Genomic DNA, 12,225 nt, shown 5'->3' with positions numbered 1-12,225 from the left:
TTTTTTCAGCACATGATAGGCTATACATGGCAGCCAGTATTAATGGTGGAGGAAGAACCCGGGAAAACCCCGAAAAGAACCACCGACCCACGAGAAGCTACTGGCAAGCTTTCTCACATACCCACATTGGCTGAATCCGAGACTGGAACCGCCGCAGACAGAGGTGAGATGGCAGTGATCCGTAACGACGAGCGCTTTAGACCACGCGGCCACTCGGGGCCCCTGCCCCAGTATAAGGGACAAAATCAAAACTTCAGAAGTGTTGGACCAATATTAACATACTGAACTATCACTGACCCAAGTTTCATGTATCTAGCTTTATTGATACAGGAAATATTTTAGGACATTAGATACATACGCAGAAACATACTATGTGTATATATATATATATATATATATATATATATATATATATATATATATATATATATAATGAGAGATACAAATATACACCGAACAGAAATGCAAGTGCTATCCCGTGGATTCTGCAGGGAATGCTTGATAAAATTAACAGAATTTTTAAAGATGAAAAATTAAAAATTATCTTACAGATAAAGAATTTTGATTTGTATTCCAAGACTTGAACCTGGGTCCAATGGTTACAGCACCCTCTATACCCTCTCAACAATACACAGATCACCAAAAATGATTTTATGAAGTCAATTCCATAGACATACCTGCATAGCAGACACACCCACATTAAAGACCCAATAACTGTTGTAACCTGTCGACTATGGTTCAAATATCTATAGTGTGAATTAAAAATTCTCTAACCTGTATAATAGTGTTTATTTGTGTGTGTGTGTGTGTGTGTGTGTGTGTGTGTATATATATATATATATATATATATATATATATATATATATATATATATATATATATATATAGAGAGAGAGAGAGAGAGAGAGAGAGAGTGAGAGAGAGAGAAAGAAAGAGATCCACAGGCCTCTTTGAAGACAAACGTTGTGGATGTATGTGGATTAAAATCAATACAGCTGCATAAACAACAAGTCTGATTCTGATTAGACATGCCAATGACTCCATGTCCAATAAATAATGTAAAACTATTCAATCTAATCTATTAGACTGCTTTCTTGAACTTTTGCATACTGTTATCTTTTATAAATGTCTGAGATTAGAGGCAAACAACTATATACACAACTATATATAATATGAATGTCAATTTAGTTAACTTGTCCATAATGCTTTGTTATTGAATCTGCTTACATTTGTACATTATGGCAAAGCAAAGAGATCTGATGGCACAGTGGAACCTTTAAAGACTGAAACCTCACTAAACCAAAATCCTCTTGAAACTGAATCATTTTTTCTGGTCCTCCATTTTCCCTTTTTATTTTAAACACAACTTTTAAAGTAAATTGACCCTGCCCCCTCTTAAAACCAAAATTAAATTTAAATCTTTTACACTGAAATGAACCTCATAAAACCAAGGTTTATTTTAAAAAAATGAGGCCAGGTAGTTTCCAGATCCCAGTTATGAGGCCAGTCAATGGTGTGTAAATAGCCTATGACCATACATTAAGTAAAACAAAGTCAGGCACACACACTAGCACAGATTACAGCCAGTGTAAACAACAGACTAATCTGGAATCTTTACACTTGGCTGAACTGGTAGCTTTCAAAGATGATTTTTTGTGATATAGTGCCAGTGGTTGCAAAATCAATGGAGACTGTTTATTTGCCAATCATCTATGCCAAATGATACACCTAAATAATCCTCAGTCAACAGGTCTTTGAACTTGTTCTTTCATATTTACCAGATAATCACATTTTATGAACTCAGGGAAACTACATAAGTATACAAATGCCTGTGCTAGAACAAAATTAGTGTGAACACTTACAATATAAATATCAATTAGGAACAACATCATTATATTTTCAAAATGTGCAGTAGGCACTAATCAATATAATTATTATGCTATAACTAAGTGCACACAAAAAAACTGGTGAAATCTTCTTGGTGCCATAGGATTTCAGTCTTGATAGGTTTCACTGTATTTGGATTGAAAATACATTTGTACAAGTCTATATTAACAAAAAAGAGAGAAAAACTGTATAAAAAGTGGAAACTGTCATTATTATGTTCAAAAAATCAGCAAATCTCAAAACAGACTAACTGGAACTTTAAGTCAAAAGTAACGTTAAATCTAAATACAATGTTGCAACAGAAGATATATTAATATGGAAGCAGTTAATTAGAACATCAATGCAGCACTTACCAAGGCAATGGCAGTAGAAGATCTGACGTTTGCTGACTGTAAGAGATGGTGCAGTGTTTGAAGAGCAAGCAAACTTTGATCACAACTTTTGATACCATGCACATGTGACAATCATGGTATATTTTTATTTTATGAGAAAACACTGTTTATGAATGTGGTCTTGAAGCCAGCCAACAATCTACATGCTGCATTAGAATCATTTTAAACTTCCAGTTCAAAATGAATGTCAAAAGAATAATGTTGTAATGATGCTATGCCAACTTTTTTATAAAACACTATATGACCTATGCATTTTTAAGAATTATCCGTACACATTTATGGCATTTGGCGTGAGCATCCTGGGTACTTCCAAATTTTATAATTTGCAAAATTATAGTCTAGGTAAAGGTGCTGAAATACCTAAATGGGAAGCAAAATGGGAATTAATAGTTAAGGATTCTAGAATCTTAGGATGATTCTAACATGTGATTAGATGAAAAGCAATGAAGTGATTGTCTGAAGTGATTGATCTTGTTGCTGATGTATACAGATAAAAGAAATGAACATCCCATTCATTTAAAATGATGTTGCAAAACACTTGCACCAATAGTAATTAAATTATTAAGCTAGCCAATCAGCAATGCTATATTTATGATAAGAGACAGGTAAAATGGGTTGCTGACCATTATAAATATTTGAAAATACATGAGAACATTCATCATCTGTAGAGGATATTTCTTGAATTTAAGTAACTAACAGATATTTCCTAGAGTGGATGAAAAATGCAGTATTTGCCTGAGTTTTTCATGCACAAGATGAAACATATCTTATATTCACCTGGAGCAAAAAGTATTCTTGTTATTTATGCTCAAACATGGTGGCTTGTTAAATTGTATAATATATTACAGTAGCAGATTTCTTACAGTAATGTAAGAAGTCTGCCACCATGTTTTGTGCAGAGTCACACTGAAAATATGAGCACTAACATGGGAAAAAAGAAACAAAATATATATATATATTTAATTGCAGGATTCAAAAATGTTTTTCCTGTGTGACATGTTGACATTCTACCACTGCATAAAGAGAAATAACAGTTGTAATTCTTTGGTTATAATATTATCAATACCTACTGGGAAAAAAAATGTTCTTGAATGAAAAAATAAAATTGATAATTCACTCCAGTTAATTATTTCTCTCGGAACATCGACTAATTAATGAAAAAAAAAACTAAAAACTCATATTACCAGTGTGATTAGTGTGTACATGATAATTTTGTTATCTGACTAGGAGAATAAACACTGACAACCTGGAAGTTCCATTTCAAAACATGCAAACAAGGTTATGTGATAAAAAAATCATAAAGAGATAATCATGTAAAAATCAATCTCTAGCTTTTTTGTATACTGAATGCAACAAAAGTTCTTATGACTTATATAACCACCCTTAACAGTTAAGATGTTGGTGTGAGATGATTTTATTCAGGTGGAGGTAGGCCACAGAACTTGGAGGAAACGTCCAGCTTTGTAGAGATGATGCCTCACCCATTACCTGCCAGAACTGGGAATCAAGCTCTGGATCACCGGGATGCAAAGTGAACATAATACTACTGCTCTATCCAGGCCTCTGATATCAGACCTTGATAAAAACCCAGAATCTTATAAAAGTATTGATAAATGAAGTAGAATGATTGATGAATCAATTGACTGAGAGATGAATGAAAATCACATCAGATTCTGGTAGCATAGCAAACCTTGAGCATTGAAATCTCGTCAATAAATGCATATCAACAAAAAGCAAAAATTGCGATTGTTCAGAGTGAGAAAAGTGGCAGGTCAATTCCATTTAAATGGTCTACAGTGAAATCTGCTTAAACACTACCTGTGTTCTGCAGTGGCCTGGCTGCAGTATAAATGAACTTCTAATTAGCAGCTACCTACTGAAGCCAACTTTTTAGTCCCCTAATGGTGAATGCCTAATTCCAGCTTGTATTATTTCTTGCAATACTATTATGATAAAAGGAAACTTATGAAATGCACATGGTTTCTGTGTTATATTATCTTTCCTGTAAAACAACTATAATGTATGCTGCACGACTATCAAAAACTTAACACAGAATCTTAACATCTCTAATTATTATAATGCAAAAGTTGCCATTGCTGTTAGAAATATAATGTCATCATCTAGGTGTCTGTTAATGTAGTGACAATAAAAGCAGGTAATAAAAGAAATAAAAAAGTACTTTAGAAGAATTAAATCTGAGGGAATAAAATACCTGAATGATCTAGAACAAATATCTAGCAATTCTTAATTTTGTGTAAGAAAAATAATTTCCTAATTATAAAGAAAAATATGGTTGGTTAATTAGATAACTATATGTTAAAATGTTTACATAAAGAAGAGTTAGTTTAGGAATGACTTGAATCCTGTCAGTGTCATGTTCATTGGCAATTATACTGCCAAATTTACAAAGTCAAAAATCAATCATGCAGTGGATGAAAGTATGCAGTAATTACTTTTGAATGGATTATTGGTCTTCTAGGGATTACATTATGCAATCAGGACTATAATATTAATCAGCTCTCGATGAAACTTACTGCCAAACAGAATTATTTGTATATTGCTAATCAGTAATATGCTGTATGTACTACAATGCACATTTTCTCTAAAGAGAATAATATTAATATGCATTTGCTAAATGTTAATACTAATTTATGCTCATGAGATTTTAAATTGTTTTTTAGTTTTATGGTTACTGTCGGGGACATATATGAGAAATCAGGTTAGCTGAATTGTACAATTTTAACAATGAAACGGTAATGGTTGGTGTGTACATATATGCATGGTGACATGCAAGGCTGTATCTAATGAATGAACAAGGCAAAGAATCATTCTTTCAACAGCTTATGCTTTTCTGTATCATTTTGTGTACATGTTGTATCACTGAATACAGTTATCTTAAAATTAAAGTGTGCGAATCACCATTAATATTTATTAACTGTAGGTAATGTCTTCTAAATCATGGAAACCAAAATCTCTTCTAGTATTTGAAAGAGCATACATTTTACAAATGAGATAGTTCAAGTTATTGAACATCCAGAGATTTGCATCATGCAGTTATTTTTAAAAATATTAATTAAATATTACAATTTGAATATAACATTTTGAAAACATCTGCAAAACTCAATAATGAATAGGATTTTTGCAGTATCACTGTACAGCTGTTACTTGTCTTTCTGTTAGTAAAGTTATCTTGAAAAGAATGAAAAAAGCAAAAATAAAACAATATATTCAATTTATTTTGAAAATTACATATTTACAATTGAATTAATTTCTCATAATAAATTATTAAGAATTGCTGGACGATTTCTAAAATATGAAGGATGTACAATGCTATTAAATGAAACAACCTAATTCTAGATTAAAAAATGCAATATCTATAGACAACAAGCTATTATGAATTTCACAAAGAAATCATATTACAAAGAAGACAGTGAGAATGGTCTATGATGGAAATCTGACAAAGGAATACTTAAAGCTAAACAGGCTTAGAGACAAGAACAAAGTTCTGTGTACTAATCTCACCACTGCTGCATCCCATATTTTTTGCTTCTACATGACAAAATGGTATATTCATAAATATTACACTCTAAACATGTTTGTACATGGCATCCCGAAACTGAAGTTAAGTCTATGCAAATATCACTACTAATTTTCCATTAACTGCCAAATACAATATCATATATAAGTAAAATATGGCCTGACTGTTTATGGATATAGGTATCACTGAAATAAACCCAAAGATATGCAACACCTCTTGCATTCATTTTCCAGTATCTTCAAACAAAGCTTTCCTAAGTTTATTTTTTTTAAATTTTACCACTTTTGTAATGTGAAAATGTATACACTAGTAGCAAGTGAACAGAGCTAAATAAAGCTTTAACATGATCACTTAAAGTATCTTGAAGGTAAAAAGAATGAGAAAATAAAATCATTTCAAATAAATCGTGCAAGCAGATAATTTCTTTGCCATCCAAAATGAATACTGAGTTATATGTTCATTCATTATTCATTACTGCATATCTATATCAGAATTTTTACAAAGAACCTCCAGTCAGATGATGTTCTTTTGGAAAGTTTTACTTACAGTTTTAAATCTATCCAATTTAAATGAACAGCTTCTAGATAGAATAATGCTTAACAATGGATAATAACTTGCCAAGGAACAAATACTGACTCTTGTTCAATATAATGTAATGCAATGGTTCTGAAAGCAAAGCCTCAGCACCAACACTAAAACTTGTCATAAATGGTTAATGCAAAACTTAACTATCAGTGTGACAAAACCTGTGTCATAAATGGTTAATGCACTTGACCATCAGTGAGATAAAACCTGTCACAAATGGCTAATGCCAAGCCTGACCAATGTCATAAGACCTATGGCATAAACGATTAATGCCAATCTTAACATCAGTGGGACAAATCTGTCATAAATAATTAATGCCAAACTTGACCACCATTGTGACAAAACCTATATTATAAATGTTATATGCCAAACTTAACATCAGTGTGACAAAACCTATATCATAAATGTTATACGCCAAACTTAACCATCTGTGTGACAACATCTGTCAAAAATGTTATATGCAAAACTTAACCATCAGTGTGACAACACTTCTGTCATAAATGTTGAATACCAAACTTAAACATCAGTGTGACAAAGCCTATATCATAAATGGTATATGCTAAACTTAACCATCAGTGTGACAATACTTCTGTCATAAATATGAAATACCAAACTTAAACATCAGAGTGACAAAGCCTATATAATACGTGTTATATGCCAAACTTAACATCAGTGTGACAACACCTGTCATAAATGTTAAATACCAAACTTAAACATCAGAGTGACAACACTTCTGATGATGTAACTGACAAAAAAAATTCTTCCCAAGTCAACATTAAAGATCTTTCTGTAAGCTACTGGTGGTCATAAATTTTCCAAAAATTATTGACATTGTTTTGGTGTGTTATCCATTATAGTTGGGTTCCCTAACTTCAATTACTGTGACAGATGATCACAGCCAAAGTGGCAGATGTTAACAACAGGTACAGTAATGCAATTTCTTACTGGGAAGGTTTTCATTTCTTCAAATTGTAAACTGAAGTCTAATATTTTTACATTTTTATGTGTACTATAGCACTATGGAAGTCTAAATGCAGAACTATCCACCATCCCTAAAAGACACAGAGAATAGTAAGGAATGTGTTGCACAAATTAACAATGTGAGAGCAAAAGCCCCCAAAAATGATAATTTTGTTTTTAAATGCTTTAAATCTTACATGGTCTATAGACTAAATTCCTCACCTTAATCCGAGCAGCCATTTTAGCTGTAACTTCCATATTACGTCTGCTCTGATGAAGAGTTCTCATCATTGGATCATGACAGATAATCCCTAAATAAATATGGAAAAGATAAACATTCTAAATAAACCCAAGGTACATTTCTCTTCAGGAATTGTATGTCACTGTTTTCTGATTGTCAACCTATATTTAGATAAACATAAAACAATTTGAAATTTATACTTCTAGTTTCACACAAATTTGTCAAAGCAAATGACCCTGGCCAATGACAAGTATCACTTACGAGTTATTAAATCATTAAATTAAATAAAAGAAATAAATTATTAGTCTATTAATGAACTTAACTGAAAAGTCTACCAGCCATCCACTGATAAAGCTCATTTCAATAAAAGGGTTTAGAAATTAAATTTTTATAAACATGTAACACTTATTTCAAGATTATGTGATTAAGCTTCATCAAAAACTGAAAAAGATTCTTCAATTAATTAAAATATAAAAAAGATAACAACAAAAAGGCACAAAAATGTTATAATAAATCGATGGACTTGAAAAATTAAATGAAAGATATGCACTCTTCTTGGTAAAAATTCTGTCAAAATTCATAATTTCACACTCATAAGTGTGTTAATTATATAAAGACTGAGCAACTATATTAAATCTATATTTTTTTTCACAGAAAATTTGAAAAATAAATGAAAACAAAATTAAGACTCACCAGCAAGAGAAAACAAATCACAAATCATGTGGCCTTTAATTTTGAGATCAAGAGGACTATCACTGCAAGGAAAAAGATAAAATGAAAGAGTAGCTTGAATTTTAATAATTTAAAAAAAATCAGTAATAGCAAAGGAAACACAGCTATTAAGAGTTATTGCTTACCCTCTCCCCACCCCCGACAGGATAGACAACTTATATTTGGGTCTACTACCTGTTAACATTTGATTGACTGTTTATGTATTCTCCAGAATGAAGAGCTGATCAACGGACGTTAAAGATGTTTTATAAGAGTATTCACTGGCTTTCCAAGATACATTCTAAAGATTAAGCATTATAGGGCTTAACAGTACATCAGTACAACCATGCCTATATAGTGCTGAGCAAATGATAGTTAACTAAAATGGAAAATACCTTGGCAAACTCACAAGAAAAACAAATCCCTCCCATCAAAAGTCAATATTCACTATAACAGAAATGATATAAAGTAAAATTGCATTGGTTTTAAGGTCAACCAACAACAGCATGTAAACTTGCAAATAGTGTCAGTATCATAGAAAGGCACAAATTTATGTGTGCCAAAACAAAATCAATTACAAAATGCCTCAGTAATGCAGCTTTGATAAATTCTTTTTAAATTATCGTTTTCGTTTTCTTCTTCTGTATTGCACACTTGTTTCAATAAAAAAAAACAGTTCGAATGCTGAAGATTCACAAAGGATACAAATTGTTTGTATAGACAGTATGTATGTATTTTAGTGATCGGACAGATATCCATTTTGATATGTCACATTATAAAAGATAAACAATCTCACGTGTGGAGTATACAGAAATGAGCATCTGACTACTTTACATAACACTGTTTTGTCAGTGAAATTAACTTCAATTAGTGACCTTAGCACACCTGTGACAACAAGTTAACAATAAAATTAATATGCTACATGACTGTAGAAATGACCAATCATTCCCAAAAACTTGGATATAGTTCAGGTACATAACTTTCATGATAATTTCCCGTTTTGTAACTAAATAAAAATGAATTCTAAATTTTATACAAAAACAGTTCACTTTGGTTGCTGTCATTTTTTCCAGGTTGGCAATACTAACAGTTTTGTTAAGTCAGTAACCAGACATACTGTTTCATGTAGGATGAACTATAAGACTTTGCTACGTAAATGGAATTTCAACATGAATCGGTTTTGTCTCCTTTAAAATGCATCAAGAAAAAGAGGTATTTATTTGGCATAATAAACACACATCTCACTTAGTATTATAATGTGTTTCCAGATATAATGTAGTACCATTAATGGACCCCATGATAAAAAGTATAAAAAAGTACAAAATATTTAAAAAAATTGAATTTTCAACATTAGCTTAAAAATTTAACTGAAAACTAATGTACTCAAATTGGTTAATCAAATGTGCAACAATATGTAATGAAAGAAGATGACATAAAGTTTAGTACTATATCTTTAGTTTTGTCTTAAAACATTATTTGACAAAATTAAATGCACAAATACCATGCATGAAAAATATATTTAACTTGTAGAATGAACAAATTAATACATGTTTTGCTGTCATTTTGTTCACACACATCCATCTCCTCCCCACACATATTCATTGAATTTTTCATCATTATCCTTATAATGTGGTTAGGTATTTAATGAGGTTACAGACACGATCTACCACATTATAATGATAAGAGATGTAGCTTTTTTTAGAGGCATGTGTCGACAGTAATGCTGAGTATGACAGACCATTGCAATGTCATCCCACAGCTAATGACAGAGATGCTTGAGTGTTGCAATAAAAGGTCAACAGAATGCAATAAGTATAAAGACCCAAACAGTTTGCTTTCTATGCTATAATCAAAATAATGACCAGTATGCTTGGGGATCATTTAGGGTTGTTCCATTTAAACATACATGGTACTGTTGGAAGAAAGCTTCCTATGAAAACGACACAAAATTCTAGATTGCCTCTATGGGTGACTACTCCACACTGGAAGTGGAACAGGCCTTAAGAGACACCTTTTTTCAAGTCCTTATTTCTAAAATCAACCACATTATTGTATATATCATTATCATTATTACTAACCGGGCAAGTGACAGATTGACTTCTAACACCCATGGCTTATATGATAATTACTAACCAGGCAAGTGACGGTGACAGATTGACTTCTAACACCCATGGCTTATATGATTATTACTAACCAGGCAAGTGACGGTGACAGATTGACTTCTAACACCCATGGCTTCAAACTTTCATCAATGAGGATGTCAAATCCATATAACTCTGAAAAACAAAATGTTATACTGGTACAAAAATGAATTATACAACCCCCCTGCCCACAGCACCCCCCCACCAAAAAAAACCCCAACAACAAACAAACAAACAAAAGAAACAAGCATGGGAGAAACAACCATTAATGATGGGTGCATTTGCAAAATGCCCCAACTATTAATGATGGGTGCGTTTGCAAAATGCCCCAACTATTAATGATGGGTGCATCTGCATTAATGCCCCACTCTTTAAGGTTCACTTGACTATAACTTAATGAAACAAACATGTGTTGGGAAACATAATTGAAGTGAAGATGGGTGTTCTAAGGCCAAAACTTCTCTAAATTTGGACATGGAATGCTCTAAATTAAACTTTTTACAAGACTGTGTATGGCTGAAATTCAACAATCTTTGGTAAGTAATGAGAGCAGAAAATCTGTGGCCATAAGTCCTTAAAATGAAGACACGGAACACTGGAAATCAAACTCATTTAATGTATAACCAATATTAAACTGCATACCAAACTGAATTGACATCTAACAAAACTTGGTAAAGTTATGTCATTGAAACAAAGGTCAAGAAGCTGTGAAATCATGGGGGCATAATTCCTGTAAGTGAATTCTTGGAATGCTGGAAACAGAACTCTGTCAGGGTTTTATGAATATAAAGATGAATGTTCAATTTGGTTGAAATCCAAAAAACATTGTTAAAGTTATGCTGCAGAAACCAAAGTCTGTCGGTTGGGCAATCATTGGTATACTGTACAGGGCTGAGAATCAAACTCTTTTGAGGGTCTCATTGGTATGAAGCTGTATACAAAATCTGGTTAAAGCCCATTCTGGGGTCTCATTGGTATGAAGCTGTATACAAAATCTGGTTAAAGCCCATTATGGGGTCTCATTGGTATGAAGCTGTATACAAAATCTGATTAAAGCCCATTCTGGGGTCTCATTGGTATGAAGTTGTATACAAAATTTGGTTAAAGCCCATTATGGGGTCTCATTGGTATGAAGTTGTATACAAAATCTGGTTAAAGCCCATTATGGGGTCTCATTGGTATGAAGTTGTATACAAAATTTGGTTAAAGCCCATTATGGGGTCTCATTGGTATGAAGTTGTATACAAAATCTGGTTAAAGCCCATTCTGGGGTCTCAATGGTATGAAACTGTATACAAAATCTGGTTAAAGCCCATTCTGGGGTCTCATTGGTATGAAGCTGTATACAAAATCTGATTAAAGCCCATTCTGGTGTCTCATTGGTATGAAGCTGTATACAAAATCTGGTTAAAACCCATTATGGGGTCTCATTGGTATGAAGTTGTATACAAAATCTGGTTAAAGCCCAACAATTGTCACTAAAATTATCCTTAAGATACCTGATTGCTTACAGAAAGACAGATGAACATAAAGACAGATTGATGGATGGACATCATTACAATAGGGTCCTACTGACTTCACTAACATGGCATCCAATTTTTTCTGGGTAAGCACAACAAAATAAGTTCAGATGACATTGGCACTGAGCTTTGCCCTGATTGCAGTTTTCTTATTTAAGACAATAAAGATCTTCATTCATAATTAAATATTTTGGCATTTTTAGAATAAGAAAGAAGAGGAAAATATATGCCATATATACTTGTTTTGAGA

The 12,225-nt window shown here is 32.3% G+C and overlaps 1 protein-coding gene across 1 annotated transcript in view; it reads right to left on the bottom strand.

The window, feature by feature from the left end:
* The window catches only part of LOC149808287 (tubulin polyglutamylase TTLL5-like), a 134,732-nt gene that overhangs the window by 95,415 nt on the left and 27,092 nt on the right, over window positions 1-12,225 (bottom strand). Inside the window, exons 13-15 of the mRNA XM_089975654.1 lie at window positions 10,509-10,590; window positions 8,297-8,358; window positions 7,585-7,673 (exon numbers count right to left, since the gene is read on the bottom strand). Of these exons, the coding sequence (XP_089831780.1) occupies window positions 7,585-7,673; window positions 8,297-8,358; window positions 10,509-10,590 (233 nt within the window). The remainder of the gene's footprint in view (window positions 1-7,584; window positions 7,674-8,296; window positions 8,359-10,508; window positions 10,591-12,225) is intronic.

The sequence above is a fragment of the Sinohyriopsis cumingii genome, chromosome 1 (genome assembly GCF_028554795.1).
Source record: "Sinohyriopsis cumingii isolate HCF-2022 chromosome 1, ASM2855479v2, whole genome shotgun sequence".
NCBI lineage: Eukaryota > Metazoa > Mollusca > Bivalvia > Unionida > Unionidae > Sinohyriopsis > Sinohyriopsis cumingii.
Note: the sequence above shows the minus strand (reverse complement) of the source record. Positions and strands in the feature narration are given on the sequence as shown.